The following is a 14806-nucleotide window of genomic DNA, read 5'->3' on the forward strand; positions in this document are numbered from 1 at the left end:
CTTAACCCTACTCACTGCCTCACTTTGCTCTAAACGCCCTCCACAACCTCTCCCTCAGCACCAGCCTCAGTAACTGCACTCCCTCCTTCCCCTGGACGAGGTTGCCCAGAACAAAAGTCACCCAGCACACCACTGTCCTGCGTTGACACCGTTCCAAATGCTGGTGTCTTGACTATGTTCTGGAATAACCTGGTCTGCTTCTGCAGCAGACTAGGAGTATGACCCAGAAGATCTGAATACCTAAAAAAGCTGAAGTCGCACAGCTTCGTGCAAGTGTTAGAGAAGCTCAAGTTCCAGCAGCAAGTATGCTTTACAGGTGCTGACCGGGCGGGCCCTCTCCAACGTCCGTGGTTAAACATTTTTAATACCATCCTGAATAAAAGTATTGCCCTCAATAGAACACTTCTGATCAACATACAACTCAAATCAGCAAAACAAAGTGTGTTCAGCTCTATAAGCTAGTAATAAAAATCACAAGGTGGTAAATTTTAAATGGCTTCCCCAGTTTTTCACATATACCTGAATACTCATTCATTCATTCAACACTCCTAAAATCCCTACCCTGTGCTACAGCAATGAACAAGGAAGGCCACCTACATTATGCTCAGTGGGGAAGAAAAACAAATTTCACTTTGGTTCTATTAGGATAAAAGGGTATATAGAACAATATGTATTTAAATAATCACTTGGGAAGAATCAAAATCTTGTATTTTAAAGATGTAGCATTTAACATAGAATCTGCTCCTAACTTATCTTTATAAAGGTTACCACTGTTCACTTCACAGTTTTATATTTTTCTATCAAAATTGGTCAATCTTAGGTCTTAAGTCAAAAAAGGAAATACTCACCATTCTTACAAAGGAATTTTAAAAGCCAAAACCAAAAAAAAGGAAGAATATTTTAGCACTATTACAGCACCCACATAAATAAGTTTAGCCTGTCTTTGAGTCCTATTTAATAAAAAAAGAGGAAAATCAAAATCTTGGAAAGTAAGCAAGGTATTTCCAATTTCACAAAATACAGAATAAAATGTCTGTTTCCACCCAAACTTCTTCCCAATCAGAACGAACCATGAATGAAATCATAAGGAATGCCTCTCATGGCTTCAGAATAGCTTCCCATAGGTGTAACTCCAAAAGCTACTGTGTTGAAATTACTAGCACGGTGCCTAACCATATCTATTAAAGGTCTCAATCTATTTAAAAAATTCTGCACCAATGAAGTATACACATTCCCAATAATTTTACTGTTTGCGTCATTAGCTTGGACACTTATAAACATCAACAAGACTTTCTGATCTGTGTTCTTGCCCCCGTAATATAAACCTAAAAAATCTACCATGCAACACATAACTTTTGAGCACTTATTACATTCAAAGTCTATAAGACACAAAACAACAGCCCCTACCCTCACTGCCCTTTGATCTACTAAAGGGAAGACTTTTTTTACCCATATTTGTTCATTCCAAGATTCACTGAGTATCTACTAAGTCCAGATAATCATTTAAGCATTAGAGATAAAAAGGAAACAAAACATGGTGTTTACTGTATCAAACATAAGGAGGAACTGTCCCAGCCCTAGTTCAGTCTGATGATTTTGCTGTCTAGTAGCGTGAAGGAACCTGTAAATGAATGAGGATGCTAAAATAGCAATATGCAGAGGGTGCTATATACAGGAGCCCACACTGGGGGTGGGGGAGGAAAAAAAAACAGTCTACAGCAAGACAATGAAGGGAGAGGAGTGAAGAGCTGATGTAGGAGCTAAATCTTGAAGGATACACAGGAGTCACACAGGGAAAAGGAAAGTGAGAAGCTGCTCTGAAAAGGAAACAACATGTGCAAACATGGAGACTACAGAAAGTGATTTAATATGGCTCAATTAATATAAACATAGAGAAAGAGAGGCAGAGAATGGCTAACAAGGGTAAAAGGAGCAAGAGCATGAAGGGCCTCCTAGATCATGCTGAGGGATTTAAAATCTATCTTGAGTAGCTGGGTTTTCAAATAAGGAAGTAAACATGATCAAATTTCCACTTTATAAAAACAGTGTGACACAAGGATGAAACAGGACCAGTTATGAGAGTCTACAATGCTCAACTGAAGTGTCTTCACAGTGGAAACTGGTATCTACACTCTTTTCTGAATCTTCCTAAATCCACGAACTTTGACAAATAAAACCTCCATCTCCTCATCTACAAAAAGAGAATTTAGAGAATTACTATGAGAATTAAATGTAAAAATATAAAAATGTACACAATCTGACATATAGTTGGCACACAATAAGCGGTAGTTAATATTTTTCCTGTCATTATTGTTATATGTTAAGTCTATAGCTCAGGAGCACTTTAGAATTGGGAGCCATCAATAGTTAATAGTTATGAATGAAGAGTGTGCAGCAGAGGATCAAAGCAAGACCAAGCAAACAATCCTGGGAAGACTATCCTTTAGAGAGCAGATAAAGTAGAAGAACAAGAGCCCAGTGGATTTAGGGTGGAGGTAGTCCCTGTTTACCAGAAGTACAAGAGAAAAGAAAATGAGCCCATATTAATTATTTGTGATATTTTGCTGGGTAGGGTTGACAGAGTAGGAAGAGGTTTTTGTGTTTTTTTGTTTTGTTTTAGATTACGTGAGAAAGACTAAAGGAAGGGGTGTGAGGGGGTGAAGAACAGTTCTTGGGGCGTCGGTAAGTATGGCTCACAGTCCCTGACAAGGTGATGTGCACTTAGAATAACACCCAGAGAGGCTCAGGATTTCTTGACTAGCCTTTGTTTTTCTATCAGGTAGGTGGAGACCCAAAGGTCCATAATAGCTGCGAATGCCAACATTTTCTATTCTCACTATGGTACTGGCTCATTTCTACTCACCACCCTACTGGGGCATCTTCAGGCTAAATAAAGAGGAGGGGCTTTACCAAACTACACATTAAAGACACACCTCACCAGCTCAACTGTTGCGAAGTTTTCACGTCCAAATGAGAGCAATATCTCTTCAGGATTCTCACTGCATTGGCTTTAGCCACTGCTCTAGGTCCTAGACCCAGTCTGCCCACTAGGCGGGGTAATCAGCCTCATGTCAGTTACCCCCCAATGTCATTCAACTCACAGGCCAATCCCCATCCAGCACACAGGAGAGGAGCAACTCCTGAAGGATGTTCTCTGATTTCTTCTCACAATGGGAAGAAGTCACGGGTCAAAACTGAATGAGAAGCAGTAAGGCACTGAGCTCGAGGAGTTGAAGACTGAAATCACTGGTGGTGAAAACGTGGGTAAACATCAACTGAGAACACAAAGACAGACTGCAAGGCTTTGTTGAGGGACCAGCTGAGGGAAAAGATCTGGAATGTACACAGCTTTATGTTTATTCCAAGTCAGTACTTATTTAAGCTGGTGAACTGTGCTCTATCTTAATCATTCTCACTCTATTCTTACTCAATCACAAGTATTCTTACTCTAATCACTCGAATCATCTTACTGATCACAAGAGAATTCTAAAACTTGGCTTGGGATTTATTAACACAAATAATACCTTAGCTCTGGAAAAATAAAATGAAATAAATTCAAGTTGCTTATCAGCTTTGCAATTTCGTTATACATTATTTCACCTTAGAAATGTCCTAGCTCTATAATCTTACAGAGCAAAGGGGTAACTGAAACACTGGGCTGTGTTTGGCACAGAAACCTACTAGCACCTGTCATACGAGCCAGAGCCCATCAGTGACTGTGTTTTAGATCTACATCAGGCACCCTCGGCCTCCAGGTGTACTTATTTACTGATCTATCTAAATAGACTGAGTAGCTAAAACCCACAAAATGATCAAATAAATCTGAAAGTTCCATAAAGCAAGTACTGTTTCATTCATGAAGAGAGTAAGTTCAACCTTGAACCAAGCAAGGCACCCAATGGTAGTCCCAGCCACGTGAAGAGGAGCGAGGTCACCCAGCCAACTCAATCCCACCCGACTGCCAGTGTTTGAGGGCTTCCATTCTCACAGATATTAGGATAGCCAGTCTACTGGATAAAGACTCATCATTTCAGGAAACTCTGAAAAACATTTTTGTGTCTAAAATCTAGCTATGATGTAAAGAAGCTATACTTAGTGATTTTTCAAATAATTTTACTGTATTACAAGGTAATAGCTACATTCTGTTTTCAAGAGTTACAGCTAAAACCATAAACAACTTTTGGCAGTAGGTTTGAAAATGCAAAAGCAGAAACAAATAATACATCCTCAATAAATGTAATGTACCTAAGAAGAAACAAAAATGTAACTTAGCCAACCTGACTCAAGAAGAAAGAGAAGACTTAAATGGTCATATAACTGTTTAAACTGTGAAGCAGTTTCCCCTCCTCCCTACCCCATGTCCTCTGCAACGGGAGCAAATAACAAAAAGGTTCCAATGAGTTACGCCAAACAACTAGTCTTATAAAGCTACTGCAAAAAAATAAATAAATAAAGAGGAAATCTCCCTAAATTCATTTATGTGGCTAATATAACCTTGATAACAAAACCAGCAAAGAAAACTACAGGTCAATTTTACTTATGAACATATTAACAAAACTAATCCAATAATATTGAGAAATATGTAATATCACATGGCTGCATTATTCCTAGAAATGTAAGAGTGAGTTTAAATTAGGATGTCTGTTATTATAAATTATAATCTACACATGCACAGAAAACTGAGTACTAATCATCACTGGAAGGAAGGGGCACAAGGGAAGAAAGAAGGAAAAAAAGGAGGAGGAGAAGGGGAGGAAGAGAGAAAGAAAATTATGGAGCCACATCCCTCATGAACACAAAACTGCCGACAAAATATTAGCGAATATGCCTTGGCTGGTGTGGCTCAGTGGACTGGGTGCCAGCCTGCAAAACAAAGGGTCACCAGATGGATTCCCAGTTAGGGCATATGCCTGGGTGGTGGGCCAGGTCCCTAGGAGGGGGCGTGCAAGAGGCAACCACACTTTGATGTTTCTCTCCCTCCTTTCCCCTGTCTCTAAAAAATATAAATAAAATAACAAAATTAAAATATTAGCAAATAAAGCACCATATAAAAAAGATAACTCATCATGACCAAGTGAGGCTTATGTTAGGAATGCAAGGTGATTTAACATTCAAAGCATCAATAAGTACAATTTACCATATTAACAATATAAAGATGAAAAGCCACATGATCATTTTGATTAGAGAAAAAACATCTGACAAAATTCTCAACCTAGAAATACAAAGGAATTCCCCCAATCCTAAAGAAACATAAAACACAAAATAAATGTCAACATGAAAAATATTTGTACTTCCAAAGATATGATTAAGACAATGAAAAGGGTTAGTAATAGATTGGAAGACATATTTATAATATTTATCTGGAAAGAACTTCTAACCAGAACATATGAAAAGGGTAGCAAAATGACACAAAGACAAAAAGCCAACAACAATGGATAAAAGAGCTACACAGAATTTTCGCACAGGAAGATAGTGTATATGGCCAATAAGCACAAGAAAAAGGATATGACATTATTAGTCACAGAATTTTAAACTATAATGAGAAGCCACAAAACCTATAGCAGAATGGCTAAAAATAAGAAGACTGACAACAGCAAATGTTAGTACAGATCGAAACAACTTACTACACATCGTGGATGAGAGTGTAAAATATATTTATTTATATCTTAAAAATCTAAAAACTTTTGTTCAACAAAATATACCACAGAATATGACAATGTGATAAAAAAGAAAAAGAAATAAAGAATATGACAATGTGAACAATCAGACAGGAAAAGCCCTTTACCACAAAAATACTCAAAAGGTTCAGGATACAGAAAGAAAGTCTACAAATAAAAAATAAAAATACAAAAAAGAAACAGAAAAATAAGCAAAACATACGAAGAGGCAATTCACAGAAAAGGAACCGCAAATGGCTAGTCTCACTAGTAAGTTCAAAGGTGACCAGGAAAGTTCAAGTTTAAACCACAATGTACTACTTCACACCCACTAAACTTGCAAACAGTAAACCTTCCCTAGTTACAGCACATAGAGAGCAGTTCTATTCATTGTGGGCAGGAGTGAAAAGTGATACAACCACTTTGGGGTTAAAAAAACTGTAATATCTAGTAAAGTTCAGTATGTGTGTTTGCTGTGCTCCAACAACTCCAATCCTGAATCATACTCCAGAAACACCGCAGGAGACGGACCAGTACAAGAGTGTTCATGGCAGCAGTTTGGGGGGTGGGGACCAAGCCAACTGTTCTTTCACAATAGGATGGCTAAACACAAAACAGCATGTTCCTACAAAGAAGAACTATATACACGGGGGTGGGCTGAAGTAGGTTTACATAATACAAATAAATAATGCAATAATTAATACAAATAAATAATGCAATAATTAATAAGTAATAATACAAGAACAAACTGTGTTTTGCACACTCACAACTATAAACCTACTTTTGCCCACCCTGCATGAAAGTGGAGAGCCAGAGTTTGGTAGAACCCAAACAAGTGGGGTCAAACTCACATGCCAAAGGTGAGCCAATTCACAAAACTGTCAACATGTGCTAAACAAGTATACATATATTTCCACACACAGGGATACTTCCTAAGCAGTTTTCACATATATTGCTTTTAACGGTAGATTTTACATGAACAAATAGAAAATGTATAATGTGTGGCATAACAGTATATACTATTACTTGTGTTTCTAATATTATATATTATAAAGGCATGAGAACGATTATCACAAAATGTGTAAGTGGCTGGGAAGGGAGAACACAGGAGAGAAGAAACCAAGAATTTGGTAATATTATTTCTCCACCTGTATGGTGGATATGGGTGGGTATTCATTATATTACTCTTACACCTGTTTCTAGATCATAAGTATGTACTATTTTAAATAGAGTTTCAAAGAGAAGCACACAGAAATATTAGGATCCTAGAAGTCAGAGAGGTGACTCCCTGCAAAAAGGCATGGAATAATTTCTAAAACGCAGTGATAAATATCTTATTCAAACTGATTTGATTAAAAATATGGGAAGGTAAAATTAATGTTATTCTTTCAAAAAAACATTTACAACACAGATTTTTATTTTTGTGTAAGAAAAAAATCTAACTGCTCCTATATAAAATTTACATGTGAACCTAAGATCAAAAAGACTTTCCATCATACCATTTCAGGGAAAATTGAAATTTAAAACGGGGTGTGAAAGGTAGGGTGGAAATCACATATATTGGCAGTATAATAAACAAGAAACAGAAGCTGGAGACAGAATAGAACAACAGAAGATCAGTGAGTCTGCAAATGGAATGGCAGAAAAGGCTGTCAAACTTCTATACAATATGAGAAAAAGGCAGTTAACCCAATACTGGTTATGGACTAAAATTATTTTATCAAACAATATTCTCACTTTAAAATTAAGACTGATGGTGCCTGGTTTCCATACAGAATGGGTTAAATCTGTAGGCAAACAGGAGGAAGAGAAGTGTTGACATTTCTCCAAGTCCAGCAACAGTGGCTTCCACTCTGCTCTAACTGGACACCCCCTCCACTACCCCAGGCCTGTTTAATGCATTAACTATGAAACAGCACAGAGAGCATCTGTGATCGATGATGACAGTCACGCTGCAGCCAGAATGGCCAGGCAGGTCACCTGGAACTCACAATAGGGCCAAGGAACAGCCCTCATCCTTCAAAAGATCTTATGTAACTATTTTTTAAAAGGTTTATTCACCAACTGAGCTCAAAATTTCCTTTGAGTCTAACAGGTTACCCACAGCAAATTTGTCCTCAGGCATTACCTGATCAGAACTAAATTATCTTCAGTGGTTTGCCATTAAAAGATAACCATATCAGCTAAAGGCAACAAAGATACATCCCTTAAAAACAAGTTATTAAATGAAGACCAAATGCCTAAAGCACTCTCATTTCAGAAAAATAAAGTTAAATTAAAAAAAAATAATGATGACTCACAAGAAAATACCATCTGGCTCCCAGTACTACCAGCAGAGCGAGAAAGTAAAAAAGGTAAAAAGCACTGGGCTCCAGAATATACAGAGCACACAGGGCACACGGGGATGGAGAGAAGGAAGTAATGAACAACCTCATCTCCAGTTGTTTGATAAAAACAGCCAGAACTGTAGGACAAAACTCCATCCAGACTTGCACACCCCCAGACAGATACGACATGCACATGCACCGCACTAAGCAGACTCTGGACAGCAGGCACTGAAACATGAGGGAGCCCTGGCAACCCCAAGTTTCCCTACAGGTGGCCTAGGCTTTCCCCAAAGATATGGCTACACTGGAGATAGGTTCTATGTACACACAGGTTTTAGTTAAGGAAAGTTAAATTTAAAAATGGGTTTGCTTGCTTGTTTGTTTTGCACCTTGATACAGAGCAGCGATTTTCAACCTGTGTGCTGCAGGAATTTTTAAAACATGCAATACCTGACCATTTAGTCAGAGGCACTGACCTCTTTTCTTTTAGATTGTTCAATTTGAAAAAAAATGCCAACAGTCAACACAACAATAGGCACTGGTGTGAATGAATCAAAATTATATCTATTTTTGGTCAGATCAGCACAAAACTATATTTTTTGGTGTGCCACAGAATTTTAGTAATTAGCTTATGTGTGCCATGAGATGAAAAAGGTTGAAAATCGATGGTATAAAATGAGGACAAACCACTTAGAAGATGCAGAAGTATCCAAGACATAAACTAAGTTGCATATTTTCATGAGATTAAAACTGTTCTGGAAGAGCATTGAAAGACTAAAATGTATCTGAGCTCTAGTAAAATAAAATAATGTTACAGGCCTCAAACGGATTAGAGGGTAAATCAGCAACTTGAAGGCTGATGGACAAATGGGATACTTACACACCCTCAGAAGGAAACAGAAATGTGGCTAGTGGTACTCAAAGCCACAGCATCAAAAATAACCTCCAGAACATCCATTTTACTTAAAACACTGATGCTACACAATACTATAACAAAACATGACTCCTTTTTTTTTTACAATTTTCTAAAAATTACAAGCATGCAATGAATGGCCTGCTCAGCTCTATTATCCTTGTAGTCTTCAATTTTTTGTACTCACTCTTAGATTAAAAAGACCTTAAGGAAAAAATCTAAAGACAGAGCGGCATATAAATTTGGTTTTAGAGCTGTCTTAACTCTGAAAGGAAAGGAGAGAGTAATTCTTCTATTTAAGGAGACTGACATTAGAGAGTTTTTAATGACTTGCCACGTGGTTCTTGGATATGAATCCAGGTCAACACTCTCTCCCAAATTACATTGCCTTTCTAAAGAAATAAAAGTTTATTCTATTGGGACCAGAGAGCTGAGGGGTTAAATGCCATCATGCTAACTCACATTAGGAGGAGAGCCCACATAAGCCTCCATCAAATTTACTCTACTGGTAATCAGTAGAAAATGAAAACCTCTCCTTTTTTAGCAGTCTCCCAGAGAGATATGATTTTAAAACAAGGCTAAAATATAGCTCTTTCCTTCTATTTTGTAAACCCAGTACAGGTTAATATGTTTGGTCTTTTTTAAGTGTGTTTGCAAATTCTCTCAGCACCTTGGTTAGTGCTTGGTTCCATGGGACCTGGGTGAGTAGACAGAGTGCTGCTCCACTGAACACACTGAACACAAAACAGTGCACATTCTTGTGGAATAATTGTGGCCTTCCTATCTTTACATCCTAGAATGACTAATGGAGGATTAAGCAACTGGCCCTGAGAGTGAGCAAAGAAAATGGAATTTCGCCCAGGCCTATTCATTCAAAGGAAGCCAGAAAGCAATCAGCAGTGTATCATGTTCGTTAGTTACTTAGTAGCCTAAGAGATGCTAAAAGTAAAAAACACAAATATTTCAAAATGATCAATATCCAACAAATGAATCTGCAAATGCATAAATTTTGCCGGTTATGTATGAATACATTTAATTCTACAAAAAAGGAGCCTAAATAAGCAACGCTGCTAGGGACAAACTGTTACTACTAAATTTCAAAATCTGCTGTTGAAGACTTTGAGAGCAGTGGCTAAAAGTTTCTCAGTAGTTGTCCATCGATAGTTTTGAGTATGTACAGGACTGATTAAATTTCAAAAAACTAATTGGTGTTATATAATCCAAGGCTGCAGACTGGAGGAAACAGTATCTACAGTGACACCTACTGGTAAAGGGCGGTGGAGCAGCATGATCCTATTAGATAAAATATGACAAATGCATACATATTATAAACGATAAGTAAAGACTGAATGATAATCAGAGGGGGAAAGCTAAATAAACAAAAACATTACACACACCAGTGTCTGTATACTACAAAATAAGCACATAAGGCATCATGATCCTTGTTAACCAAAGATTTTCAAATCTATAAATCTGAAAGAAGTTTCCTCAGGCCTCAATTGGCTATACAAGTCAAATTTTTATATGCAAGTTAAAGGTCCAATTTACTCACATCTCTTTTACATCTTAAGGAGTAAAACTGAAACAGATAACATTGAGCTTTATAGGAAACTAGACATTTTAGTACTTTTCAGTTTAAGTTAAGCAAAATGAAAAGCAGACACTAGCTTTAAAAATCTAAGTGTTATATAAATCCCCAGAGTTTCAGTTTCCAGATACTGCTTTTCAACATGCCCGCCTTTTCCCTAAAACGCATTCTTCAAAAGACTGGGTCCTTTTTACCCCTTACTTTTATACAACAATGAAGCAATAAAAAGATTGAATGTGACCAATGTCATTACCAGCTTCAGACTCTCAATGCAAAACATTAAAAAAAACACCCTCACTATTTGAGCGCTTGCACTTCTCAAACCATACCTTTCAAATGTACTGTTTCAAACATAATTTTAGCCCCAGGAAATTTAATTGATAAAATGACAAAAGCATACTTTTCCTAAATAACCAGCTGTACTGTGCCATACAGAGACCCAGAAGGGAACAAAAAATAATCCACCTCAACTCCAAGATCCTCATAATATCTTACACGTTAGACAATCTAAAATGCAAGCATTGTGGTATAATAAATGAACAACAGAAAACCTGAGTTCTAGTCTTGGATCTCCCATTAACTAGTTGGGTTTTCAAGAACATCACAATTTTTAATGAACTAGACTATTTCTCTGGACATTAATCTCCTCATCTCTAAAATAAGATGGAGAACCAAATGGGCCTCACAGTAAGCCCACTGCTGAAATGTCTTTGGCTTCTATGATTTCTCCAGCAGATTGGAAAGGTTTGGGCATCAAACATCTATACTTCAATGACCCAGAAAACAGAGTAACAAAAGAGAAGTTGCCTTTGTCTTTTGGGTATATCATGCTACAAGAAAATACTACAAATAAAATCACACTGTCAGCACTCCCATGTAAGTTTTTGACTGAAAGAATCCTCATTCCCATTTCTAGTGCCTTCTACGTGGCACATGACCAGAACTCAATATTTACTGGAAAAAATAATGCCTGCAGAAAAAGACTACTCATTATGTAACATGGAAGACTCCAATACCAACTCTTTAAGTGCTTTGAGGCATTTTTATTTGTATTGCTTTTATGTAATACTGGTACTTTTTAATATATTCTCTTTCATATACTATGTCTGTTTCATGACAATTATAGAATCAGTATGTAAAATGCTTAGAAGGCTGTAGATCTTCAAATATGGGCAGAGGTTTCCCTACAATGCCTAAAAATGAAAATCAGATTACATTCATTTAGTTCATAACGTTTCCTAAATTTATTAACTGCCTGTTAAAACTGGTTCAGTTATCGGTTCAGTTTCATGGGGGTGGAAACACAATACATACAGATTTCCCAGTAGTAATTCTTACCAGTAATAGGCCGTATAAAGTGACTTCCTCAGGTGCAATCAGTCTTGACTCATGACTGAAAATGACTTTTTAAAATATGCAATAAAGATGTGCTTCCTTTGTAAATAGCTACAGAAAAACTTCTGAAACCAACTGACATCCAAGTCTTGTTCACCAGCTTTCTCTGTTGGTGCATGAGCCACACAATGTCTCTTCTCATTTACTACCTTGGAAAAGAGTAGCCAGAGCTGCTGGAGCCAGTTCATCTACTCTTTAGCCATAAGTCACTGACTGGCATTGGAGGACAAGTGGCAAAAGTATACAAAGTTTTTCTTATGTCAAAGGTAAGTTACTATGATTGCTTTGAATGTCAAACTGTCTTTTTCCATTGCCAACACAAATACTAGTTTGCAGAATGTAAATGTGTGCAGTAACGTTAATTGCCCCATTTAAATTGTATTCATTCATTCACTGATCAAATATTTATTGAGCACCTATTAGGGGCCAGGAATATTCTAGGGGTTGAGAATAGAAATAAACAAGAGGAGGGAGTAAAACAGGAAGACAATACACATGACAATAAATATGATAATTTCAGATAGTAATAAGTGCTATAAACAAAGAGTTCTTTGAAGTAGGGATATGGTTATCTGATTTATTTTCTTGAGAAATATGAATACATTACATGTAGACCTCAGGACACAGAATCTACTCTAAATCATGTCAAACGATCATTTTCAAAAAGTTTACAGCTCACAGCCAATACACATGTGTACTGCAGTTTCAATATCCGAGGAGTTAAAGGAAGTATAATTGAAACCAAGAACCACTGAAATATGAGATGAAACAGATTTAAAACATCTGCTCTCCCTCTGGTGGATAAGCACATAGGATAGAAAGGTGAGTAAGATCTAAACACACACACACCACATACACACACACACACACACACACACAATGGGAAAAAGTAGAGAAGCTCGCCCAGTATTCTATTGTACTCCGTAATAGTTTAAAAGCAACTAGAAGGCATGTTAAGAAAGCTACATTAAGGCAAAAAAATATTTAAAATAATTGCAAAGAATAATCAAATCACTTCCCCCACATACACTCCATACCCCCCATAGATTATCCTTTGAGTTGCTCTTACAAGAGGTTGATTTGGCAGGAATTTATTTTCTCTGACTTTGGCTCATTTCCAAACTCCCTAATATATGCAAGGCAAAGGTAAATTGTTTCTCTCACTCCCATCTTCAGTCCCATGGAAAACCAAGAAAGTCTCGATCAATAACCTCCATTTCGGCTGCACCCTGCAGGTGAGGGATCAGCAAGAATCAGTCAAATAGGGTCTCCCCCGCACCACCAACCCGAGGCCGCGGACCCTGATCACCCGGCCCCTCTAGTCTGCCCGCCAGGCCCACCAAGCGCGGCCTCTGCCCGCGCCTACAGGAGGAGAAACGCGGAGGATGGAAGAGACGCACAGTGGAACCTGGAGAGAGAAGACGGCAACGCCCGCCGCCCGGACCGCACCCCTAGGGCCAGTCCGACATCCCTGCCACAGGCGCCTCTCACCTCTCCGGGCCCCGGGGCTGCTGCTGCCACCTCCACTGCTGCTCGAGCCACTATTGCTGCTGCTGCTGCTGCTGTTGCTACTGCTGTTGTTGCCGCCGCCGCCCTTGGCATTCTTACGTGGAGCCATCTCGCGCACCTCTGGAACAGGCAAGGGGTGTAGGACTCCCTCAGTGCGTGGGGAACCAGGGGTTGAGGCGGGCGCTGTGGCGGGTGCGAGCCGCGGCTCCTACAGCAGCCCCTGTACCTCAGCACCACCCGCAGCGCACTGGAAGACTTTCGATCACCCGCCGGCTGCGCGTGCCCGGCCCTCAACAGAGCCGAAGCCTTTGACTCCCTCCAGAGGCCAGAGAGCGACTCGACGGCCCTTTGGGCCACGCCCCTTCCCAGCCTAGCCCCGCCTCCCTCCCGCCCAGCAAGACTGAGTGATGGGGGATAGAACCTATCACAAAGGATTCTATGAAGGGGTGGAATCCTGCTGCACTTCCCCTCCCCCCTGCAGACTTGGGGTTGTTCTGGCTCCACACAGCCGCCAGAAAGCGCGAGACACTTGCGACTTTCCAGGCATTCCCGGTCCTCTGGAACGTGGCAAACGTGGAAGCCGAGAGGGCTCTCGCGAGTGTTGGAAGACCCTGCAAGATCGGGCTGGGGTGGGGCTCGGGGGCGGAGGCGGGGCCGGGGCCGGCAGACACGTGTGCAGCGTTGGGACAGAGCGCGCCGCAGCTTGGCCTTTGGGAATTTGTTCACGTCCCACTTCCTTATACGTACACGTACTAAGGAATGCAGCCCTGCTTCTTGCGAAAGAGATGTGTTTCTTGTCTGTTAATATTAAGACATATCTGAAATGGTGATGTTAGTAGTTCAATGCTTAAACAATACATAGTAATAGGTTCCATTTTAAAGCACTTCATTTTGTTTATCCCATCAGTATTTTCAGAGAATCATAGTTAAGCGGTGCAAATGCACATGTAAAATAAAAAGTTCATTTTCTTGTACTGGATGGCACCATCTACCTGAAATTCATTCCCACCAGGCTATGCCTACATTCATCTTTTTTTTTGATGCCCCCAATCATGGGTCCCCTGTGCAGTCACAGTCTGTGAGCCCGTTCTGCCTCTGAATTCTACATGTTACCTAAAAAATATCTGGGCCCATGGATGAACCTGGGGGACCTGAAGTCAGGAAGATCGTCTTCATCTTTGTGTCTACAATTGCCAACTATGTCTGGTGCATAAGAGACAAACAGAGAAATGTTTGGTGATTTGATACATTTCTGGCAACTTACTAAGACCTTCCCCTAATTCTTGACCATGTTTCAGATAACCTCTCTGTAGTGTCTCAACAGGGCTCAGGGCCCAGATACAGCAGTTACAGCACGGCATCTGGTTTTATTCCTCTTCTTCATCCCCACCAGCCCATCCCCATTGCCCGGTACCCC

General features: G+C 39.4%; 1 protein-coding gene across 10 annotated transcripts in view; it reads right to left on the reverse strand.

Moving 5' to 3' along the window:
• ASPH (aspartate beta-hydroxylase) overlaps nt 1-13741 on the reverse strand; it is a 200280-nt gene extending 186539 nt beyond the window's left edge. For 4 of the 10 annotated variants that reach the window (XM_036031158.1, XM_028533532.2, XM_036031148.1 and 1 more), the window contains exon 1: nt 13372-13719. In XM_036031158.1, the coding sequence (XP_035887051.1) occupies nt 13372-13498 (127 nt within the window). In that variant the 5' untranslated portion in view covers nt 13499-13719. Of the gene's footprint in view, nt 1-13371 lie in introns of all 10 variants that reach the window. The other 6 variants (XM_036031157.1, XM_028533533.2, XM_036031152.1 and 3 more) reach the window with 5 other exon arrangements.
• Nucleotides 13742-14806: the final 1065 nt, after the last annotated feature.

This window comes from Phyllostomus discolor, chromosome 7, assembly GCF_004126475.2.
Source record: "Phyllostomus discolor isolate MPI-MPIP mPhyDis1 chromosome 7, mPhyDis1.pri.v3, whole genome shotgun sequence".
NCBI lineage: Eukaryota > Metazoa > Chordata > Mammalia > Chiroptera > Phyllostomidae > Phyllostomus > Phyllostomus discolor.